The sequence below is a fragment of the Erythrolamprus reginae genome, chromosome 3, assembly GCF_031021105.1.
Source record: "Erythrolamprus reginae isolate rEryReg1 chromosome 3, rEryReg1.hap1, whole genome shotgun sequence".
In the NCBI taxonomy this organism is placed as follows: Eukaryota; Metazoa; Chordata; class Lepidosauria; order Squamata; family Dipsadidae; genus Erythrolamprus; species Erythrolamprus reginae.
Window position 1 is genome coordinate 128,426,290 of NC_091952.1, and position 25,384 is coordinate 128,451,673.

Sequence of the window (25,384 nt, forward strand, 5' to 3'; positions counted from 1 at the left end):
ATATTAATATCTTCTTATAATATTGACACCTTCTAGGATTGCTTGTCAAAAACAAAAATACATTATATAAGGGAGTCAATAATCACAGCAAGACTGGCATTTCTCAAAGGTGATTTTTCCGAAAGGCAACTGGACAGTCTTGAGGGTTTTTTTTTCCTTTGAAAATGTTTTGCTTCTCATCCAAGCTTCTTGGATGAGAAATGAAATATTTTCAAAGGAAAAATAAAATAAAATAAAGTCCAGATGCCTTTTGGAAAAAGAAGCTTTGGGACAATCATGGCCTGAATGATTGAGAATCTCCATAAAGCAATCCGAACTGCTTTCCATTCCATGTTACCAAAAAGCCATTATCTAGCCATCTTTGAGGATTAAAAAAATTAATGTGCACATGTACATCACATGGTATGTCCAACAGGCAAATAGAAAATTGGGATCAAATCAAAAGACCAACTTCACTGACAGAATGCTTTGCTAGTATGATGCCCACCAAATACGTTGACAGTGGTGTTGGGAGAACAGAAGCAAATCATATAAACAATACTAAAACACTTGTTTTTCCTTTTCTTTACAACTCAGTTACAAAGGATATAGTCTTATATTATATATAAAATGCGGTTTCCATTAATACAATAAGTTGGGTATTTACAATTATTATTATTATTATTATCATTATTATTATTATTCCTCCTTTCCAACCAATCATAAAACAAATTTTGTAATATTTGGAGTCCTCCTTATCTTTTAATTTCAGTGTCATCATATCCAGTACTGCACATTCCATAATCTTCTTAGTTACTATACTTTCACTTGCGATATCTTTTTGTTTCCAATATTGTGCTATGCTGATACTTGCTGCAGTTAAAATGTGTAGTGTAATACAGTGATGTTTTTTCTCCATTCTCTGATCAATTATTCCTAGTAGAAATGCTTCCAGGTTTTATATTTATTTCCTGTTTTATAATTTCCCTTTAACCAATCATGACATTTGTACTGTTTTTAAAAAATAAGTGGACAGGTCCACCACATGGGGTAGTATGATCTGGTTTTATATTGACATCTCCAACAATTTGGCATAAGATTCGGATACATTTTGGCCAGTCTCACCAGAGGAAGTTGCCACCTATAGTACATTTTATGCAGGTTCTCTTTATAAGATACTGATTTAGTCATTTTATAATTTCTATTCTAAATTGTATCTCATTGTTCTAAGTTGATTTTACATTCAAAATGTTTGGCCCAACCAATCATTAACCATTTCCTCGTCCACTTTATAGTTTAGTAGAAATGTATAGCTATCTTTTTAGTTATCATTTTCATGTCTTGGCCTAATAGGATTTTATCTGACTTTTCTTTTTGTATTTCAAATTGTCTTTTATCTTCTTCTAGTCTTGTCTTAATTTGGAAGTAGGGCCACCAATCAATTTTAATTCCTTCTTTTTCCAATTTTTGGATTGGTTTTAATTTTCGTCCTTTCTCTAAAATTTCCGAATAGGTAGCAATTTTATTTAAATCTGTTGTGTTTGGGTGTGTTAGAGCTTCCATGCCTGAAAACTAAAGTGATGTTTTTTAATTTTTGTCCAAATCCCATATATTTAATCCCTAATGTTGTGTCTCCAGAAATACGAATGTGTTCTGTTTCTCATCCCAGAGAAACCTGTACCAATCTAGTTGCAGATCATATCCTTCTAGCGTCAAAAGTCTTGTTTTTAATCGTCAATATGAATTGCTGTAAGAGAAGCCTAAGGTTTATATTGTATAGTTGTCAGTGTGTTGTTTAATGGGGGGGGTTGGTCTTTTTTTTGTGTGTATGTATTTTCTTTTTTCTTTTTCTTTTTTTTGTATTGTATTTTCTTGGGTTTTTTAATAATGCAAATAACCTCATAATTCTTTTTTAAAAAATAACTCTAGTTGTTCCCTCTCCTCTTTGTGCATACCTTATGATATTTTACATGTAAAAAGGAAGGGGGCTTGTGGTACATCACTGCAACACTGCTTTCAGCATTCTGTCCAAAGGACCAAGCTCCTAAACTAATTCATAGATAGCAATAGCACGTACTTATATACCACTTCACAGTGCTTTACAGCCCTATCTATGTGGTTTACAGAGTCCGCATATTGCCCCCAACAATCTGTGTCCTCATTTTACCTACCGCGGAAAGATGGAAGGCTGAGTCCACCTTGAGCCTGGTGAAATTCGAACCGCCAAACTGCAGAGGGCCAGCAGTCAGCAGAAGTAGCCTGCAGTACTGCAATCTGACCACTGTGCCACCGCTGCTCTAGATATTTATTTATTGCATTTGCATGTCGCTCACTCTGAAATGGACTCTGAGCGGCTAACAATACAATACAATAACAATACAAGTAAAAAACAGTAAAAAGCTAGGTTCTATCATATCTCAAGACCTAAAATTGTCACCTAACATCAAAAACATAATCAAAAAGGCACAACAAAGAATGTTCTTTCTGCGCCAGCTCAGGAAGCTCAAACTGCCCAAGGAGCTGCTGATTCAGTTCTACAGAGGAATCATTGAGTCTGTCATCTGCACCTCTATAACTGTCTGGTTTGGTGCTGCAACCCAACAGGACCGACACAGACTTCAGAGGATAATCAGAATTGCAGAAAAAACAAATGCTGCCAATCTGCCTTCCATTGAAGACCTGTATACTGCACGAGTCAAAAAGAGGGCGGGTAAAATATTTACTGACTCCTCACATCCTGGACACAAATTGTTTCAACTCCTACCCTCAAAACGTCACTACAGAGCACTGCACACCACGACAACTAGACACAAGAACATTTTTTCCCCGAACGCCATCACTCTGCTAAACAAATAATTCCCTCAACACTGTCAGACTTTCTACTAAATCTGCACTTCTATTCTACTAGTTTTTCTCATCATTCCTATCGCCCATTTCCTCCCATGTTGACTGTATGACTGTAACTTGTTGCGTATATCCTAAGATTTTTATTAATATTGCTTCTTCATTGCTTATTTGACCCCTATGACAATCATTAAGTGTTGTACCACATGATTCTTGACAAATGTATATTTTATTTTATGTACGTTGAGAGCATATGCACCAAGACAAATTCCTTGTGTGTCCAATCACACTTGGCCAATAAAAATTCTATTCTATTCTATTCTATTCTAAAATCACATATATCATAAAAAACCTATGCGTACTAACAATTTTGCCAAACTGACATCAAAATAGTTTCTGATCTATAAGCCCAATATAAATTTGGAAAACATTCACCAGCTTGAGACATGAGGCTGTAAAGCCAACCACTATTTAGAGCAGACATGGACTGTTGGAAGAAGAGATAGCCGCTTGGTTTGATCTGAAATCAACAGGATTTTGTTCAGCTCTGTTGCATTTTGCATTGATTTCAGAGAGGGGGGGAGTGCAACTGCATAAAAGTCTTCCAAAAGTGGTAACGCATATCAAGTAGGCCTGCCATTACTGCTAGACTCATCTCTTTAAGGCCTGGATCCATTTATTTAATTAACACATTAAAACTGCCCAGTAATGATTACTTGCTTCATATGACATTGATTTGTAAGTAAACATTAGCAGCAAGCAGCATCTTCTGAATTCTTCACCTTAAAAAAAAGAAGAAGAAGCTTGATGATAAAACATGAGCACCTTCATGGAGATGTCATCACAGCTTCCAAAGAGCTTTGAACACTTTTCGAGCATGAAGTGAGAATGCCTTTTGCACCATCTAGTGGATAAAATTCAGTATTAGCCTCTGTTTCATTTCACCTTTGGGTTCCAGTTCCTCTTCTTGTTTTGAAAACTCTCTGATAATGGATGCGTGCGGGTGACTTTTTATTGTGCAACCACCCTCTTGTCTCATGTCCCAAGTTTTGTACAAGGAGGACGCAGAGTTTGTCCCCTTCTAGATTCAACTCTCCCTCGTTTCCTCGTGGTTTTAATTTCTGACTGCTGCAGAATTACCAAGGAATGTGATGGACAGCTGTACGAGGCTGTTGGATTGGATGTGTTCAAAGTCTTCCATTTGGAAGGACCGATGAAAACAATCCCTCACTTATCTATGGCAAGGGAACTTTTTCAAGGGCTTGTACCAAAGGGGCGGGGGAGTATATTGTGCAGCTGCTGTTTGATTTTAACAGTCTCTCTTTTTTTCCCCCACCCTCTTCTAGAAGAAGGTAAGGAAGAAAAGTAGAGAAAGAGCTGTATGTTTGTCACTACTTATCTTTCATGGTCACTGGGCTTGCAGTTAGATAATTGCCTCTTGATAATTGCTCAACGCTAGATAAGAGCTGAAGTAAGGCAGTTGGTTTTATTGGCCTTAACATAAGATCCGCCAAGCAGAAGATTAATAGGGAGGCCCACTGGCAATAGGATCCAGGGTAAAATACACAAATTGCCAGTTGCTAATTAGTCCCCACTTTGCATCATAGCCACAGTCTCTTGATTTTTATTTTTATTTTTTCAACAAAAAGAAAGAAAATAAAGGAACTAAAAACTGAAGAGCGAAGATTAAGTTTCGGCAGATCAGCAGACACATGCTGCAAAACTTTTCCTGGGTTTTACTATTCTAAACGACAAAGAGGGGTGGGGGGAGACTCATTTTGATTACCATTCAGTTGTAATCTTTTCACAAAAGAACCTCGGGGATCTAAACATCTCTGGCTATAGTTGCAGAAAATTAAGACGCTTTGGGGTTACCATCAACTCATTGTCAAGGACATCTCGCTCTGTTGTGACTGGGGCTGATGGACCCTTGCATCCAAATTTGAAGGCTCACGTGTTTTCCACAAATGTGTAGCGTTTCAAATTTTAAGGCCAAAAAAGGTGATGTGGTGTGCACAGAAAGCATTGTAGCATCTCTCTGCTGTTACAATAGCCCCAATTTTGTGGTATTGTATAGTTGCCTTCCACATTTGCCACGTCATCCCAGGAAATGTAGAACTTATAACATAGAATGTAGAACATGGAACTTAGAACATGAAAGATAGCACCTAGAACAGGGATGGCTAACCTTTTTGTTGTTTCATGCCTATGATAATGCATTACCTCTAATGCAAAGTGCTTGTGACTGCCCCATGCCCTGCCCCCCATTATTATTATTATTATTATTATTATTATTATTATTATTATTATTATTATTATAGAAACATAGAGACATAGAAGGTTGACGGCAGAAAAAGACCTCATGGTCCATCTAGTCTGCCCTTATACTATTTCCTGTATTTTAGGATGGATATATGTTTATCCCAGCCATGTTTGAATTCAGTTACTGTGGATTTACCAACCATGTCTGCTGGAAGTTTGTTCCAAGAATCTACTACCCTTTCAGTAAAATAATATTTTCTCATGTTGCTTTTGATCTTTCCCCCAACTAACTTCAAATTGTGTACCTTTGTTCTTGTGTTCACTTTCCTAATAAAAACACTTCCCTCCTGAATCTTATTTAACCCTTTAACATATTTAAATGTTTCGATCACGACCCCCCTTTTCCTTCTGTCCTCCAGACTATACAGATTGAGTTCATTAAGTCTTTCCTGATACGTTTTATGCTTAAGACCTTCCACCATTCTTGCAGCCCGTCTTTGGACCTGTTCAATTTTGTCAATATCTTTTTGTAGGTGAGGTCTCCAGAACTGAACACAGTATTCCAAATGTGGTCTCACCAGCGCATTTGGAATACTGTGTTCAGTTGTTGTTGTTGTTGATTATTATTATTATTATTGTTGTTGTTGTTGTTGTTATTATTATTATTATTATTATTATTATCATTATTATTTATTAGACTTGTATGCCGCCCCTCTCTGGAGACCCGGGGCGGCTCACAACAACAATATAAACAATATAAGTACAAATGTAATAATTAAAACTATGACTAAAAACCTATCATCTTAAAAAACAATCAGTATATCACAATCATATCCACACACAACTTTTTAATGGTCAGAAAGGGGGGCATGTACTAGTTGCCCCATGCCCAGCGACATAAATGGGTGAACCGGTGGCGAAGATTGCGTGCGTAACCAAGCTCCCCACCAGTTTTGGGCATAGTAGTCCTCCCTGCACTTACAATCCATAATGTAATGTGCACACAACCCCCCACATTCCTCATCCACCCATGCATGCGCACACACAATCCCCCACCCTCGTATATGCACCCTGCCCCCAAACATGTGTAGCAAAGACCCCAAAATCAGCTGGCCAGTAGGAAGTGCACGCGCATGTGCTCTGGAGCTAAGCTGGGGTGATGTCTCGCATGCCTGCAGAGAGGGCTCTGTGTGCCACCTGTGGCACCCATGCCATAGATTCACCATCATGGACCTAGAACATAGAACATGGAAGATAGAACTTAGAAGATAGAACAATAGAGTTGGAAGGGACCAGAAGTGGGTTGTTCTGGTTTAGCCTGGTTTTCCAAACTGGTAGCGGCAATGGCAGAGGCTCCGCCCACCCACCTGGGACGCTTCTACGCATGTGCAGAAGTGGCGCCTGTGTGCATGAACCGGTCGCAACGGGTTTTAGAACCCACTACTGGAAGGGATTTAACAGGGTGTTTGATTTATTGAAGACCAATGGCACCTTCTTATTTCAGCAAGCATCACCTTGCTTTGAAATTTTCAGTTCTGCAGAGACCTGTTTGTCAATGATAGATGGCTGTCCACTATTTCAACTTCAGGTACTCCTCAACTTATAGTAATGCGTCAAGTGACTGCTCAAAGTTAAAATGCCACTGGAAAAAAAGTGACAATTTTTTCACACTTATGAACATTGCAGCAGCCCTATAGTCGAATTTGGATGCTTGGCAACTGGTTGTGATGAGTAATGTGTCCTGGGGTCATGTGATCCCCTTTTGCAACAAGAAAAATCCATGTTACTAACTTAACAACTGCAGTGATTCACTTAATAACTGTGGCAAGAAAGATTGCAAAATGGGGCAAAGCTTACTTAACAAATGTCTCATTTAACAACATAAAGTTTGGGCTCAATTTCGGTCATAAGTCAAGGACTGCCTGTATTGTACTGTACCTTTTTGCAATTATCCAGAGTCTGAAACTGGGATCTACTGCATACAAAGCATGTACCATGGCCGTTTCCTTCTAAAGTGGTATTTCTCAAGTTGGGAAAATGTAAAATGTGTGGACTTCAACTCCCAGAATTCTTCCAACAAGGTAGGGAATTCTGGGAACTGAAATCCACGCATCAAAAAAAACCAGGTCGAGAAATAATGTTCTAAAAAAATTAAAACTTGTACTTTTTTGAGGCTGTTAATTTTCAGTGAGCTCATTCACTCAACATCTGTACATCCCTGCAAATGTCCTTTGTTAAGGACCAACTATTCACAGCAGTTCAACTCATAGATACCTTTTACGCCACATACCCAACACTTACAAGATATCCTCTAACAGAATTTCTTGATCTTTAATACCCTAATAAGTACTTTACGTCAGGAAAAAGCTGTAACTACTAAAGTAAGCCTCTGCAGATCTTAGATCATGGGTGGGTTCCTCCCAGCTCAGACCAGATCACCCAAACTGTTAGCAACCAGCTAGTGATGTGACAATGGCATCACGGATCCAGTTTGGTTGGTGCCGGTCCATGGGCACCGCCATCTTTTATGGGGATTTTTTTGTGAATTGTTCCGTGTTTGGAGGGCGTTTCCTCTTCCGCTGCTTGAAAAAAAGCCCTGCTACTCACCCCTGGGTTAATACTGGGTTATTTCTTCACCCAAAGTACAGCTGATCAACTCCTCAGCTGTGTTTCAGGCTGAATCCACCTTCTGAGCATTCATGGAAGCGAAATTGCATGAGAGGACATAAATATGCACGAAACATTGTGATGTGAACCGGTGGCGAAGGTAAGTAGAACCCACCCCTGTCTTAACATTCTTAAGAGTAGTTCTGGAATCTATTAAATAGTCATTGGCTTGTAGTAGGTCTGCACCCTACTTGACCCTCTCAGTTAAACATAACATATTGTTTAAATACCAAAACTCTGGATAGCTGGCCGTGATTCTAGTTTTGCAGCCTCAGGAAGCAAAACTCTGATAGAGTACCTGATATATCTCAACCAATGGTTGTCTAGCTTGGTAGATTGCAAACAGCTGTAGGCTCACCGTAACTAGGCTACATTATTTGCATTTAGTGCAAGTGATAATAATAAGTACAATTTATAATATCTATATTCTACATTCTGGAATTCAAGATCTTTTGAATGTCATACTTATTGCTTCTAACATTATGGATATTTGTTATCTTTATGAGATATATGATTTGATTTGTAATATAGTTAGGATCATGTGAACCTCATTATGGGAGGGAATTGGAAAACTCATTTTCGGAATCAAAACTCAAATCATGAGAAATTATTAGTGGATTTTCTATTGAATCTGGTAATCCTTGCTAGTTTGCTAAAAGTTGTTTAACAATGATTATTTGGTTACACACATTTCTAATCCTCACTATAGAAAAAAAATTAAGGTTGCAGTCGTATTTTCATTCAAATAACACACACACACACACACACACACACACACACAAATCAAGTTGGATTTATTTCTAAGTAAACATAGATAGAATCAGAAATGGACTTTTAAAGGTTTTAGTTTCATTCTCGTTTTAACCTTTGCTGATGATGCCAACATTGAATTTTTAGGAACAGGGGTCTCCAACCTTGGCAACTTTAAGTCTTGTGGACTTCAACTCCCAGAATTTCTAAGTCTTAAAGTTGCCAAGGTTGGAGACCCCTGTCTAGGAATACCCACTTCATACAAGTCCGAGAGCTATCCTTGAGTAAATGTGAACTTGAAATACTACCTTTCTATGTATGTTCTTTAATCCAGCTTTTAAAATTACAAGTAGCACAAAAAGCTATAAATGTTCTGTTTATCTATTGTTGAAAGCATATCGCATCAATAAAACTTTTAAAGGGGAAAAAAAGGATTGTTTTATTCCTGGCCCTTCAAGTCATTTTTGAGATGCAACCAAAGAGACTTACTTTATTGACAAAGTTCATTCGGACAGAAATATTAAACTCAAATTCAAATAAGGAACTAGACAAGGCATGTTTGCTGGATGTTTCACTTAAGAGCCCAAGAACAATAATCGTATATAAAATGATTTACCACTTCTCCAAAAGGTACTACCACTATGTTTGCATAGATCTTTTCTCAGAGAGATTAAACAGTTAGATAATCAAAGGAAGGCCGTTTCTCCTAAGCTGAAGACCCAGAAACCACAGGTTGTTGCTATCCCCTGCGAGTGGAGAAACGTTTACATGACAATTGCTGACTATTCCCAATAGTCCATGCTTTAAAAAGTCACTTTGCTGCCTACATAAAAGAGAAAAGCTTTCCTAAGAGGTGGGTGGGAAGAGGAAAAAGAAGGAAGACATTGAGACACCAGGGTTCAAGCAAAGTTTTATGAAGACAGTTAAAGTGCAAACAGCTTGTAAAAAGCTTTAAAATGACAACAGGCTGTAGCCAATACAGAGTCATCTTCTAAATGTATACTATAAGGATGCACTGTAGAGTTTATGAGATGGTTAACAATGCCAACAGGTGATTGAATAGCTCTTCCGAGGACCAGATGAGAATCCTTATTCCACAAATGAACTTTTTAAAATAAAAAAATAACATAAATATCTTATATTTAGACCTTCCCTTTGAATTGTGCTCTTGGTAGAAAACACTAAGATTTAATATAAAGGAAATGTGAAGATTGCATGGTTAACTGTGGATATTAAAAGTGGTTTAATTGATTGGTCCTGTAGATAACCAAAGCTTTGAAATGGCAGAAGTTATGGTTTGTGCAGTGATAGTACATTTCATGCAGAGAAAAATACAGATGGGAGGCCAAGAAGAAATAAAATGAGTCAGGTCAGAATCTTGGATGTAGGTCAGGTCCAGACTAAAATGATGGACTTAAACCTACTGTATTTTTGGAGTATACAACGCATCTTAGTTTTGAGGGAGGAAAATAGTGGGGGGGAATCTATCTACCAAGTATTGATCTGGCTAGCTTCCTTAGTCTGTTCAGTTTCAGCATATCATCATCATCATCATTATTATTATTATTATTATTATTATTATTATTATTATTATTATTATTAATTAGACTTGTATGCCGCCCCTTTCCGAGGACTCGGAGCGGCTCACAACATGCAATACAAAACAAAGTACGTACAAATCTAATAGTTAAGCTAAAAATCCCTTTATGTTAAAAAACAGTCAGTCTAATCAATCACATCCACAACGGTCAGAGAAGAAGGGGGTATGGTCTAGCTGCCCCATGTCTGGCAACATAGATGGGTCTTAAGGGTCTTGTGAAAGGCTAGGAGGGTGGGGACAGTGTGAATCTCCAGAGGGAGCTGATTCCAGACGGCTAGGGCCACCACAAAGAAGGCTCTTCCCCTAGGCCCTGCCAGACAACATTGTCTGGTCGACGGGACCTGGAGAAGCCAAATCTATGGGACCTTATCTGCGGCTGGGATTTGTGTGGCAGAAGGCGGTCCCGTAAGTAATCTGGTCCAATGCCATGTAGGGCTTTATAGGTCATCACCAACACTTTGAATTGTGTCTGGAAACCAATCATCAGCCAATGCAGGCCACAGAGTGTTGGAGAGACATGGGTGTATCTGGGAAGACCCATGATGGCTCTTGTGGCCGCATTCTGCACGATTTGAAGTTTCTGAACACTCTTCAAAGGTAGCCCCATGTAGAGCGCGTTGCAGTAGTCAAACCTCGAGGTGATAAGGGCATGAGTGACTATGAGCAAGGACTCCCTGTCCAAATAGGGCTGCAACTGGTGCACCAGGCAAACCTGGGCAAACGCACAGCCACAGCCGAAAGATGGTGCTCTAACATCAGCTGTGGATCAAGGAGGACGCCCAATTGCAGACCCTCTCTAAGGGGGTCAGTGATTTTTCCCCCAGCGTAATGGACTGACAGATGGGATTGTCCTTGGGAGGCAGAACCCACAGCCACTCCGTCTTGTCATGGTTAAGTTTTGAGCCTGTTGGCACCCATCCAGACCCTAACAGCCTCCAGGCACTGGCACATCACTTCCACTGCTTCACCGAGTGGACACGGGGTGGAGATGTACAACTGGGTGTCGTCAGCGTACTGATGGCACCTCACCCCATGTCTTTGGATGATCTCACCCAACAGTTTCATGTAGATATTAAGTAGTCCCTGGTTAGGGCTGCTCTGGGCAGCGACTGTCCTCTTCCTCTTCTTCCTCCTCCTCCTCCTGTAGGGATTGTGTAAGCCAAATATTAGCTATGCTCTAGGATAAACACAGAAACAGTTATCTGAAATAGCATGGTGAAAATTTGCCCAGAGACAGTGAGTCATACAATAGCCATGAACTTTGGACACAGTAAGAAAAATCCCTCAACAGCGCTCCTGGCACGAGATAAGACACTAACAGTGTGATTGGCTGGCAACTCAGCTATCGATAGGTGCATAAAGTGAGAATTTAGTAGCCTATCATAAGCTGTAGATGATACCTTTTATAACCAATTAGAAGCTTAATAGAAATAGCCTATGAACAGTTGGGTGCTCAGAAGCCTTAATTTTGCATATAGATATAGCCTATGAAAACTTGCGTATTCAAAAGTTTTATTATTAGCCTATAGATTTGAAAAACCTTATATTTGTAGCCTATAAGAAACGTATATTAGGAAAAATTAGACTTGTATTTAGCCAATAGAAAATTACTAGTTGAAACCCCTTCATTTGCATATGAAGGGTATAAAAGAGGCATATTTGTAACAATAAAGCTTTGTCACTTTACCCAGACCATTGACTCCGTGTTTCATTGGTAAGCACTAGTAATGGTTTCAGGATCGGGCCTCGTAAAGTGAACCATCACAGGGTTGTCGAGACCCCCGTCCAGCGGGGATCGCATCTCGTCATCCTCCCACCCAAATTCCGAGCTTTTATTTCTTTCCTAATGGTTTTGCATGCATTATTTGCTTTTACATTGATTCCTATGGGAAAAATTGCTTCTACTTACAAACGTTTCTACTTAAGAACCTGGTCACGGAACAAATTAAGTTCTTAAGTAGAGGTACCACTGTACAGTAATTTCCTGGGATCTATTATCAAGTGTCCTAAGTTGAGTTTGGCTGACCCTATAAATCAGGGTATTTATTAGTGAGGAATCCCAGGGCTGTAAACTAGACAGAAGAGTCAGAAAGAACAGTGGGGGAAGAGAATCCCAGAAAGAGGCAACATCTTCTAGTTCCATATCACTACCAAGAAATCACACAGTCATATTAGGAAGTAAGCTTGACTATAGAAAGACTTTGCCTTTTCTCTCCTATGGTCAAATACAAACAAGAAGAGCTGGAATGTCTCTAAATTTGAAGATGTATAACCATTTGGATGATTTGGACAAAATAATTGGACTGGTCTCTTTATAAAACAAACTGGTGGGAAAAATAATTGTATAAATTTACTCTTCATCTAGTAAAAGAGTTTTAGACACGTGCTGCATACCCTGCCTAAAAGGGTGATCTACAATGGCAGTGCCAATGCTCCAGTTTTAAGGTAATTCACTTTATTTCCTTTTCTTTCTCCTTCCCTATCTTCCTTTCCTTTCTTTTCTTTCACATTCCTAGCTGAATTGTAGATGTCTGATAATTAATTCTGAAACTCAAAGGAATGCTACTGAGATCAGCATAGTATTTACCATGCTATAAAATTCTACTTAAACCAGGGGTGGGTTCTGGATCCTTTTGCTGCTGGTTCAGGGTTGCGCTTTGCATGCCGATGCCCACAGCAATAAAAAAGATTAGCTTCTGTGCATGCGCAGAAGCAAAAATTAACCTATGTGCATGCACAAAAGAAAATTCCAAGATGGCGGCCCGATGGACTGGCACCGACAAAACTGGTTCCATGACACCACCACCCGTTTTACTAACAGTTCTAAAGAACTGGTTAGAACCAGAAGGAACAGCACCTTGGATTTAGACGTAAGGAATTCTCCATCAGCAAACACAAACACTACTTCATGTCCTTCATACCAACCTTTAGCCTTTTTTCTTCCAATAACCCTGTAGAACCTTTGAGAATTTCTAACTGGCCCAGAAGAGAAGTAGTTTTTTCATTCTTCATCTTCTCATACCAGCTTTGTAGGTTTATAGCTTATAGCTACTCCTTTGGGAAATTCCCCAGCTTTTGGAAACAATTTGGAGAATGATGAACAGCACTTTGGATCCCAGCCAGTGACTTCAGTAGATGACACCATCGGTTGCTTGTCAGTCTTATCTGAAAACAAATGCCATCCTGCAAGATAAAATATCTAAATGCACAGCATTTCCTCATTAAGCATAGGAAGAGCTGGACATCTGTGCCATCAACCGAACAACTTTGTTGTAAATGAACTAAGTCTTGGTTCACACTAAACTCCATCAATTAATTGGAAAAAATATTAGTTCGACTAATTTTTTTTCCCCCAAAGCAGGACAGAAGCTGGGCAGGTTCATTGCAAGTTAGCATATCCTGTATGCAAAAAGAAAAAAGTCTGAATGACTTCTTAGTGATGAATGAGAGACATTGCTCTCAAGCTGACTCTGTGGCTTAAAAATAGCCTCTTGCTTTCAAACGTAACCCATCTCATTGGATTGTTGAGATATAAAACTGCATGGATGCTAGAATGCAAATACAGTGCTACCTCTACCTACAAACACCTCTACTTACAAACTTTTCTAGATAAGAACCGGGTGTTCAAGATTTGTTTGCCTCTTCTCAAGAACCATTTTCTACTTGCAAACCCGAGCCTCCAAAACTGTAACCAGAAAAGGCAGGGAGAAGCCTCTGTGGGGCCTCTCTAGGAATCTCCTGGGAGGAAACTGGGCCAGAAAAGGGGGGGAAACCTCTGTGGGGCCTCTCTAGGAATCTCCTGGGAGGAAACAGGGCTGGAAAAGGTGGGGAGAACTCTGTGGGGCTTCTCTAGGAATCTCCTGGGAGGAAACAGGTCCGGAAAAGGTGAGGGGCTTCTCTAGGAATCTCCTGGGAAGAACAGGGCCTCCACCCTCCCTTTGGTTTCCCCAATCGCACGCATTATTTGTTTTTACATTGATTCCTATGGGAAAAATTGCTTCTTCTTACAAACTTTTCTACTTAAGAATCTGGTCACAGAACGAATTAAGTTTGTAAGTAGAGGTACCACTTCATAGAGTTTGAATTACAACATAGTCATGACTAATTTGTCCTGCTGATTAATCTCATTCTATTGTTTTCAGGAATTCCACTCAAGAAATGATTAAAAAAACTTGATCTCACCGTTTCAGGGATAGTATTTTCACTGTATTAACACTTTTGGGGGGGAAATCAGATTAAAGATGTAGCCCCAACAAAAGTAAAGGTTAAAGCAGCCTCTTTGCATAAGACTTTTTTAAAAGGTTGTTTTACATAGGATTGATATTAATTACACATATATCAAATATCAACTAAGAAAAGGTGGGAAACATTTGTTTTAATGGTTTTTTATAGCCAACTAGTTTTTGAATTCCATTTACCTTAATCAAATTCATATAAATGTATTGATATATTCTTACAAGGAATGTGCAAAATGGTTTAAATCAAAACTCTTTTGAGCCCAGAACAGCCGGTTTGATTGGTTTCTGAATGAAGCAATGTGCTTTGATTTCAGTTTAAGCATAAATCCAAACAAGTCTGTTTTGCTTTGGATGTGAATTCAAATGTTCCATTATCTACTCCAAATGTTCTCCAAATGATTGACTGATATCATGCTGTAGGGAACCCATTCATGTATTTCAATTTAAGGGGCGTTTGAAATTTATTAGCATGACCTCAGTATGAGTAACAGTCATGGGAAAGCACAGTCCGATGGGTCACTGCATCACATACAGATCAATGTAGGTAGTCCTTCTTTAATGACTGCCTTAATTGTTGTTGTTGTTGTTGTTGTTGTTGTTGTTGTTGTTATTATTATTATTATTATTATTATTATTATTATTATTATTTTTGTATGCCACCCCTCTCCGGAGACTCGGAGCGGCTTACTTTTTTTAAAAGGTTGTTTTACATAGAATTGATATGGAAATGGAAATTAATTGGAAATGACAATGGTGCTGAAAAAGTAACTTTACAACCAGTCCTCACACTCATGAACAGTGCAGTGTCCCTTCTGTCCTTCGATAGGTTTGAGCACTTGGCAACTGGCAGGCATTTACAACTGATGCAGCATGCCACTTATACATTTCACAGCCAGCTCCCAATAAGCAGAGTCACTAGAGACGTTGGCAGTAAAATGGCAAGATGCAGTCTTGTCCAGATGAATGACACAGAGGGCGGACTTATCTACTGTGGTGGGAATGAGGTTGTAAGTCCATCATGGTGACATGATGGACTTACCAACCACGTCACTTAGCAATGGATGGACCTAATTGTAATCACTAATTGTAATCACTGGTCCTAATTGTAATCACTAAGTGAATACTATCTGTAGATCAGTTTTTGTCCAAGGGGTTGGGTAGGGGAAGCAAAAATTCACCTAACAAGTTTCATCAGAATAAGAGTTTTGTGGTTAGCTCTGGCCCAGCTCCTGCCCCAAGGAATGTGGAGGTGGAGGTGGGGGAGACATCCACATGCTGCAGGCCTGTTTTGCTCCCAGTAGAATCTGCCGACGAAGTCTCCTCTGACCAAGGAAGCGTGAGTGACAGGGAAGAGAGGAGTTTGGCAGACAACCCAGGAGGAGATCAGTCATCTGTATCATCCCTGGATTCTGAACAAGAATTAATGACACATCCATGCATGCATAGAGTGATGCATAGGAGACAACAACTGAAGGATTATTACAAGAGAAAATGAGGCCACCTGTGGTTGGGTGGGGCTGCTGTAATTAGTGCTACAGATAAAAGTGCAGCCTGGTGTTTTAGCCTCATGGCAGTTTATCTGATTCATTGTTTCATCAAGATCGTGGTTTTTGCTCTTCAGGATTGTGTGTGTGGACTCTCTGGACTTTAGAATAGGACTCAATTTCCCAGTTATTGGGTGAGCAATTGGACTGCATTTAACATGTGCCTTGTGTGTGCCAGAAAATCCCTTTGACATTTAAAAAGGGAGCTGTTTCTGTTTTTCTGTTTATAAAAACTTTTGGGTTTTCCTTTTATCGTGATGTCACTGGACTAATTAGCCTGCAATTATGGGCAGTTGAGACACGCCAGCAGAACAAAGAGTAACCCAAAAAAAGATTCAGGACCAATCAATTTTTGTGGGGCTTCACTATGTTTTAGTGAGCCAGCACCAGAGATTGCTGATTGTGGTGTTAAGAGGACGTGGCCCCTGCCCATCAGAAGGTATTTTTCCAGATGGTGGTAGGGGGTAGGAGGAGGAGGAAGAGGAAGCTAGCAAGGATGGCAAAATTAGCCTGTTTGATTAGGAAAAATTCAACGGCCACATTTATTAGTGATTGGAAGCATCTTACGGACTTCTTGCTAAATAAAAGAGAACAATTAACTTGTGATTTATGAATTTGAAGGTTAAAAAGGACAGTGTAAAGAAAGAAGGAAATTATGATGCAACTTGGAGCAAGAGGACAAACTAAAAATGTATAACAAATGTCAAGAGGATTTCACTATTTACTACTTTTGCTTATTAACTTCATTTTATTATAAATAAATATTATCTCTTGTGGTTTTTACTTTGTTAGAAAAAGAGGGCAGTGGCTCACAAAATTAGAATGCTGGACTGACATGGGCAGGCTTGCATTCAAGACCCAGTCACTGCTGTGGGACAGGGTGAGCTCCTATGCTCCAGATCCTGCCAACCCAGCAGTTTGGAAGCGGGGAGATTGCAAGTAGATAGATGGGTAGCTCTTTCTTACAGATTTCTTCAATAAAATGATAAATATTAGAGAAGTAGGAGCAAGATGGCAGAAGGGGGAAAAATGCAACCTTTTAAGGAAGGCAATTCATCTCATTCCATCTGCCCTGCACTAGCTGGGCAGTGGCAGCTGAATTGGCCATGCTCCATGGTAGGAGTCCCCAAACTTGGCAACTTTAAGACTTTAAGCCTGCTGGACAATTCTGGGAGTTGAAGTCCACAAAAGTCACCAAATTTGAAGATCTCTGCTTCATGGGGATGAGGGAGATTCGTGGGAAAAGAAAACTTTGGTTCTTCAATCCTGATTTGTTTGAGTTTGGGTATCTTCATTCCTGAAATAATATTTAGTACTTCTTGAGATTCTACGAAAAGGAAGAGCATAATCTAATTGCCACATTTAGTTTGACTGCTTTCAAAAGGTCTCTTGTGAAGGGCAGCGTCAGGAGCAAACTAAGTTTCTAAAAATTGGCAGGAATTGTTGCCTGATCCCTTTCATTTGGAGTAGATTCCAGTGTGCTCTTATCAAAAGTTGAAAGGTTTTGAAGCTTTGGTTGAGAACCTACAGGTGTTCTTAATAAGGCTTATGTTTTTTTAGAAAATAAGGTGTTATTTGTTTTTGTTTTTTAAAAAATAGCTTCTATTGCGAGTTACCACATCTGTGCTATGTGATAATGAAACCCAGAGAGAAGTCACCACAGGAAGGGGGAATTCCGTAAGAAAAAAACATCTGGATATTGCTTTAAGTCACTTGCAGCTTCTTATATTTTATTAAGAAACAAGGAAAGTTGTACTAAACTCAACTGTAGCATGGGGCCGGGAGAGAAAAGAAAGAGACTCACAAAAAGGCCAATTAACAACCATGCCTTCCCCCCCACTTTGCACCCAATGAATATAGGATCTGCACAGGCTATTCAGGCAAGCATTTATTTTAAAAGGTGCCTTACTAACGTTACAACCCAATAAAATCTGCACATTTTCTTGCCCAGAATACTAATATGTTCCATATTGAGGTATTGTCACGTTCCTTGGCAATAATGGCTCAAGTGGTTCCATATTTCAATTTGGACGAAGGAAGCATGTCTACTAGATTTTACAGTCCATCCGCTTGCTTGCTTGCATCAAAGATAAAGCTGCGCAGCAAGAGTAGTTTAGCATGATTTTTAGAGTGGGCTTTACATTTTCCCTAATCCTAGCATGTAATCTTCCTTTCCCCCCTTCTCTCCCCCTCCCAAGTCAGCTGTAGATTTAACCTTCAGGAGTCTCCTTGGCTGGCTATACAGCTGGGCCTTAGAAGGAACTGAAACTCCATACAACTGTTGCCTCAGCAAGTAAATGCTGATGACTAAATATTTAGGAACTATCCCATTAAGACATGAAAGCAAGCACGTAAAGTGGGCTCAGCTGACTGTTCCTCGGCTAAAAGACAGCTGCAGTGAAGTGCCTTATGATTTCAGGACATTTATGAAAGTTGCATTTATACATGATAGCTTCTGGGTAACAAACCAGAAAGTTAGATTGGTTCGTTCATTCTCATACTGAAGATTTGCTTTAAAAATAAGCATGTCCCAGGGGGCCATGTGGGAAGAGAAAATACCAAAACTATTTAAGAAAGGTTGCTTTCAGGATTTGCTATGGAGTCAGCTAATATCAGGAATAGGCCTTGGCATGCAATAAACCTGTAATCAAATTGAGGACCCAGATTATAGGGGCAATAGGCTGGCTCTGTTAAAAAGTGCTATTGCTAACATGTTGTAAGCCACCCTGAGTCTAAGGACAAGGGCGGCATAAAAATCAAATAAATAAATAGATAAGTAGATAAATAAATAAATAGATAGATAAATACATAAATAGATAGATAAACAAACAAACAACCTTGCTTCCTGATTTCTTGCACTTGGGACTGCATTTTCCTAAGATAAAACCTACTGAATGTTCACAAGACACATTTCAACAAAGACACCAGACTTGTCTTCCCCTATTCCCATTGGGTGCTTTATTTATTTAATTTTTTACATCATTTGCATTAGGTAAATCAACTGAAACACTCAACAAGAGAAAGCTCTTAGCAAAGTAAAAGGAAAATAATAAAGCAATTCTATCAAATAGCCGCGGCAGTATGTTTTTAAATTTGGGAGACTATTGAACAACTGAATCCATATGAGAAAAGGAAGAGTATCTTCTAGCACAGACTGTGAGGAAAAAGGCACTAGTTTAGATGTGTATCTTAAAAGATAATGAGTCACAATCTATATTCTCAAAATTACATTCAATAATGCTTCTGAAATGCTGTAATATAGAAACTACAATTGAGCTCACCAAAACTTCAATGAGGAATCCAAGCATCTGAACAGATTTTTTTTCCCAAAGCAAATATATAAAAATCACAAGGGCTTTTATTTCTAAATAGGTGCAAAAGGTTACATACCTACATGGGCTTAAGATACAGTATATCTTGGCAACTAATCAATGACACTTGTTCTAATTCGAACTTGAATGATCACAGGATGCTCCACACTTAAGAGCTAATTGGCAGTGCACATGGCAGAGGTTTTTCAGCAGAGTAGCAGAGATTAGGCACTGAATATAGAAAATGTTTCCAAGACCTCTTTCAGCTTCAATGCTGGAGAGGTTAGCGTAAAAACAAATCTTACTGAAACCAGAGGCTTTTAATTTACATAGAATATGGACAGGGAATAATTTTCATAATAGGGAAGTAATATTAGCTGCGTTTGTTTAGATATGCAAAATAACTAAAATGCAATTGATTCTTAAAGTGACCCTCTTTCCCTTATGTAATAGACTTCAAAAACAATGTTAATTTCTAATAATTTGAAAACCTGGATATACAGCATCTGAACAAATTATGTATAAACCCACAGTACATTTTGAAACATGATGTGCTCAAATTCTGACATTGCAAAAGCTTACTTTACTATGCGCATCAAGTTCTATAAATACAAACAGTCCTCGACTTACAACCACAATTGAGCCCAAAGTTTGTTGCTAAGTGAAACATTTGTTAAGCGATTTTTGCCCCATTTTACAATCTTTCTTGCCACCGTTGTTACGTGAATCACTGCGGTTGTTAAATTAGACAAATTTTAAGCAAATCTGACTTCCTCATGTACTTGGATGACCCCAGGATGCTACAACCCGTCATAAATATGAGTTAATTGCCAAGCACCTGAATTTTGATCACTACTATGGAGAAAAGTGTGTAAGTGTGGAAAACTGGTCGTAAATCACTTTTTTTTCAGTGCTGTGGTTGACTTTGAACAATCACTAATCGAATTGTTGTAAGTTGAAGACTGCTTATATTTGGAGAAAAAGTGCAACAGTTGAAATGTATATTAAAGCTGTTTTGTTCTCCAATGTACATGACTTCAAAAAGCTGGTTCTACATTGTTATCTACTGAAAAGTAGGAGTGTGTTCAAATTGGGACATGTACAGAAATAGCTTAGCAAGAGGCAATTTTAACCTGTGAAGCAGACACACACAAGGTCTATGCAATAATATACTTTCCACAACTCTCTTTTAATTCCAGAATAGGACGCACTGCCCTTTTGCAGGGAAGTTTCTCATTTTTTTCAGGGTAGCAATTCATGTGCATAACAACTGCAACCCTCACTCATGTGACTCCATCTCTAGCAAACATGGCGCTTTTGTTTAATAATTCACTGGATTTGGGGAATACTACTATAAACATTGTAATATACATTTCATATATTTGGATTTACAAAATATATAATCGGAATATCACTACCCACCTCCCATAGCCTAAAGATTTAGAAAGCAATTATTTTAACTTCATTCAAGTGATCCTACTAATCGAATTCTTTAATTGCATGCAATAAAATATTTTAAAGAATTTTATCTTCCAGACTAATAATTATCTTTATTATGGGCTCCACCATTGAGGAATATATGTTACTCAATATTTAATACAAAATTGATTTGACATTTACAATCTTTAAAAAAAAACCTGATGAAACAAGCTTGCTGAAAGGTAGATGGGAAAGTTGATTCTAACAGTGTAGTATAGAGTATTGAGTCTGAAATATAAATCCTGTTTAGCTACTACATTGGTACCTCTACCTACAAATGCCTCTACTTACAAACTTTTCTAGATAAGAACCGGGTGTTCAAATATTTTTTTGCCTCTTCTCAAGAACCATTTCCCACTTACAAACCCGAGCCTCCGAAACTGTAACCGGAAAAGGCAGTGAGAAGCCTCCGTGGAGCCTCACTAGGAATCTCCTGGGAGGAAACAGGGCCGGAAAAGGTGGGGATAAGCCTCTGTGGGGCATGTCTAGGAATCTCCTGGGAGGAAACAGGGCCTCCACCTCCCTGTGGTTTTCCCAATCGCACACATTATTTGCTTTTACATTGATTCCTATGGGAAAAATTGCTTCTTCTCACAAACTTTTCTACTTAAGAACCTGATCATGGAACAAATTAAGTAGAGGTACTACTGTATTTGAGAGTCTTTGATAAGAAATTTTCTTTTGGTAGTTTCTGTACATCATCCCCATTTTATTTTTAAATTTTAAAAAATGATTGTTTCAGAAAAAGTATATTAGTAGTTTTGAACAAGAAAAACAACAGGTAAGGGGCTTCTTGAGCCCACATACGCAATATGAAGGAAAATACTTTTACTCTGTTAGTAGGAGATTATTAAATGATCTTTTTTTTTAGAGTGTCACCATAGAGAACTCCTGTTTTTTTCAGACTCAAAAATTGAAAGATTGCAGAGCTTACAGATCCTAATACTATTCAGATGTAACAGGAAACTACTGTAGGTTCATCAAGATCCCTCATCCAGTTCAATAGCATGTAATCAATTACAAACCATGGTTACAGGTGGCTGAACAATCAATTTATAGTAGATCATGTAATATTAATTTAGATGTAAAAAAAAAAGACTGCCATAGATCTTCCATGGTTACATCTTTAAAATTCTTGAATAAGTTTAAAACCCTCTAGTCATATCAGTAACATATTTCAAATCAAACTTGCATTTGACACAGCCTTTTGTTCCTGTGTTTACAACTATATTCAAGTTTACGATTAAAAAAGAGACTGCAGCCACAATGAATGATACTGCCCTATTCCCTCTCCCCCCCCCAATAAAAGTATATTATCTCTCCTTGTTATACATTTCATCTCTTCCCCACAAAAAGCTAAATTTTCCATGAATTCCAAGTGGAATATCCAGAAACAGCACGTTATTGGAAGAAAAGTATTTTAGGGAACAAGTCAGTCAATTATTGTAGCAAAAATCAAAGAATGTTAACTATTAACTAACAAGAGATAACTTGGTTCTTTAAAAGATCAAAGCTCTGACCACCCTCCCTTTCAAACAGTACTGCTTTAAAGAGTCTTTCTAAATGAATAGAAATTAGCCTTTGCTTTTAGTTGCAAAGTAAAATCATAGTCAAGCAACCTTCTCTAACAAGATAAATAACTCATTAATAAAAACTTTCAATACTATTGAGATGTGTAAACTATGTGCTGCTTTAATTACTTTTTGTAATTTGTCAGTTTATGTCAAATGTTTAGAAACCTATATATTTTACTTTGTCAACATTAAGAGATTTATTCAGTTATTTCTTTAAAAGGGAATAAAATACAGATGTTTTTAAATGTCAAATGCAATAGCAGGGTTTTGGGTCTCAAAATATTGTGTTTCAGTTTAATGTAATCATACATTTTTAAATTTTCTGCTAATATCTTAATATTGCAGCAACCTTTCATGGCTTCTGGCACTAAATAGTCATGAGTAACATTATTTTCCCTAAATGGAGTACTATGGTATCCAATATCATCTCATGAATCCAAATATAATTCATTTATGATTTCAGTTAACTAAACTAAAAGATACACAGCTGCTACAGCTTGCTTTCAAAAGGAGCATTTAGGAAATAAAAAGGGCCTTTTAACCCACTTGCTGTATATTTTAAAACATTGCCAGCATAACCATATGCATTCATTAATGAATTAATCCCAATGTATTCAATTAGAGCTTAATCCCAGGTAACTGTAGATATTGCCCAAGTCTCTAAAATGCACCTGAAGTAATAAAGATACACCTAAAGGCAAATCAGCTCATGTCTAATTAGTAGACAAACACTCTTTCCTTTAAAACACTTCCACATAGTGGAGAATCTGCACAGACGGATATCCTATGTAATCTGTACCACGTTGAGGAGAAGGAGGATCCATACTGGTTTTTGGAAATAATTTGAAGTGTCACATTTATATGTTCATGGTGACACAAACTCAGATTAGGTTGCATAACTCCTTGTTTTGAAGCAGAACCTTAAATTCTGTCCACAGCATACAACAATGGAAAAGAGGCAAACTATATAACCAATAGCCTGGACAATCAACATTTTTGTAGGGCTGTCAAGATTGGGAGTTTTAATCAATTTTAAATAGTCTAATAAGAATTACTGCATTTTCCCATAACTCACACAACTGGACTTAAAAATGGCCATAAAAAGTCAGACTTATGGTAATATACGGAAGCAAAATAATCAACATTTGTCAACTAAACAAAAGCACACTGTGTAGGAAAGCAGTGCTATTTTAAAACGTATCTTAAGAAGTAGTCAAAGTAAAATATACATAAAGATAAAAGTTTTACTTAACAGTCTCATTATCTTATTGTAACAGTATTGTTTTTGGCATTAAAACATTCAATTACAGATAGAACCTGTTTTGTATGTATAATAGATACACACTTTTGATAATGTTTTCCTCTCAATACATCTACACTTTTAGCACTCTACTGAATGTGAAATTTAAAGGCCTTTTAAAAAACTGATTGTTTTAAACCTTCAGACATTAATGCAATTTTTTAAAAAATCAAGTAGCACTGTGCACCAACAGGGAATTTTAAGAACCGCAAATGTTCATAGTTGTTGTTTAAAATATAGCATTTCAGAATGTTAATTGCTAAACAATTTCATTTATGCTGTAAGGTGCTAACTGCGGCAAATGAATTTTACTAAGTAACATAAGGCAGTTCAATGATTATACACTGATATAAATTTCTTTATATCTCTCTTGGCCAGGCCACATGCATTAGTTTTCCTTTTTCCTTTTAATCATGATAAAAAGATGAAGATTAAGTTGGTGTTTTGAGAAAAAAAATCCTGGGCTGAAACACTGTATATTTAAATTAGTTGAGATCATCGAAGCATGTTTCAGTGATGTTCAAGTGTTAATTCAAAGTGGGCATTGGAACAGCAAATTGGATTGTTTTTACTTTTCATTCAACAAAATTGGTGCAAAGACATTTTAAACAATTTACTTCTAACCTTTTGGTCCAATACATAAAATATGCATTATTTACAGCTGTTTCCTCCTTTTCCAAATGCAATGCTTTAAAACACATTGTAAAGCACCATAGTAAAAATAGTCTACTGGTAAAAGTATCTAAATAGGAAAACCCTAACCATACCACAGGCTCACTGTTTGAGCCAGAATTTGGGTTTGCCAGTAGCTGTTAAAAATACAAAGAATTCATGGAATATTGATACAGAATCCATTATCTGTTTAACACTGAAGTGTAGGCAAAACCTAACTTCTTAACAGTTTTTCCAATGTAAGACGGAGGTTCCAAAGGTATTAAAGAAACACGGAGTGATTTTCAGCTTTTTTACAATATTACTATAAGATTTGATTTAAAAAAAAACCCTCACATTGATGACCAGTTCTAACTTCTTAAAATGAAAATCCATTATTTATAAATTCGGGCACATCCAGTCGCATAATTTCTTAGAAGGTGAACATTCCAACGAATGTCAGGTGATATGAATTCACAAGAACAAAGCACAAATGTTGGCCAGTTATTTATATTATTCATAAGTGTATACAAACAAATTTCCATCTTGAACCAACTCCTCTCTGCACTGCATTAGGTAAAAGAAGCTGTCCTATGAATCAAAACGACGATAAAAGGAAGTTTTTCACCTAAACCTCAACTACAACTGGTATGTGCTTCATTTCTGTAAATCTTTGTGCAAGGTTTAGGTTATAACCTTCTTTCAGAATATTAAAGAAACTGAAGTTTAAACTTAGAGGTGATCAACGTCTAGTCTTCAGCTATCTTCTTCCAGCGACAAGCAGTGCACTCTATTGAGCTCAAGATCAAAGCACTTCAGTGGATTTACCGATCATCTACAAATTGGTGCTGAGAACAAGGATGTGACCACGACGTTTGTTTTCTTAACCTAAAAATATGCATTGTCTTTAGTTTGATTTGGGGTAGATCTTTTCATAAAAAAAGTTTTGTGCCAGAATATATAGCTCTCCATCTTTTTCTCGAACTGCATGGGCTCTGACAAACTGAAATTGCTCAAGAGCAAATTCATAGAACTCGTTCTCCATTTTCCAGATTTCAGATTGCTGGAGCTTTGCAATGGTTTCTTTTGTAGGAAGTTTCTTCTCCGTTGTTTTCCTAAGATGAGACTTTTTACCTAAAAAAATAAATAAATAACAGTTTCATTGTGTCATAGCGTAAATATTCT

General features: G+C 37.8%; 1 protein-coding gene across 1 annotated transcript in view; it reads right to left on the reverse strand.

Moving 5' to 3' along the window:
• Positions 1-23,472: 23,472 nt before the first annotated feature.
• Positions 23,473-25,384, reverse strand: part of HS2ST1 (heparan sulfate 2-O-sulfotransferase 1) — a 108,509-nt gene continuing 106,597 nt past the window's right edge. Inside the window, exon 7 of the mRNA XM_070746614.1 lies at positions 23,473-25,333. Coding sequence (XP_070602715.1) covers positions 25,107-25,333 — 227 coding nt within the window. The 3' untranslated portion in view covers positions 23,473-25,106. The remainder of the gene's footprint in view (positions 25,334-25,384) is intronic.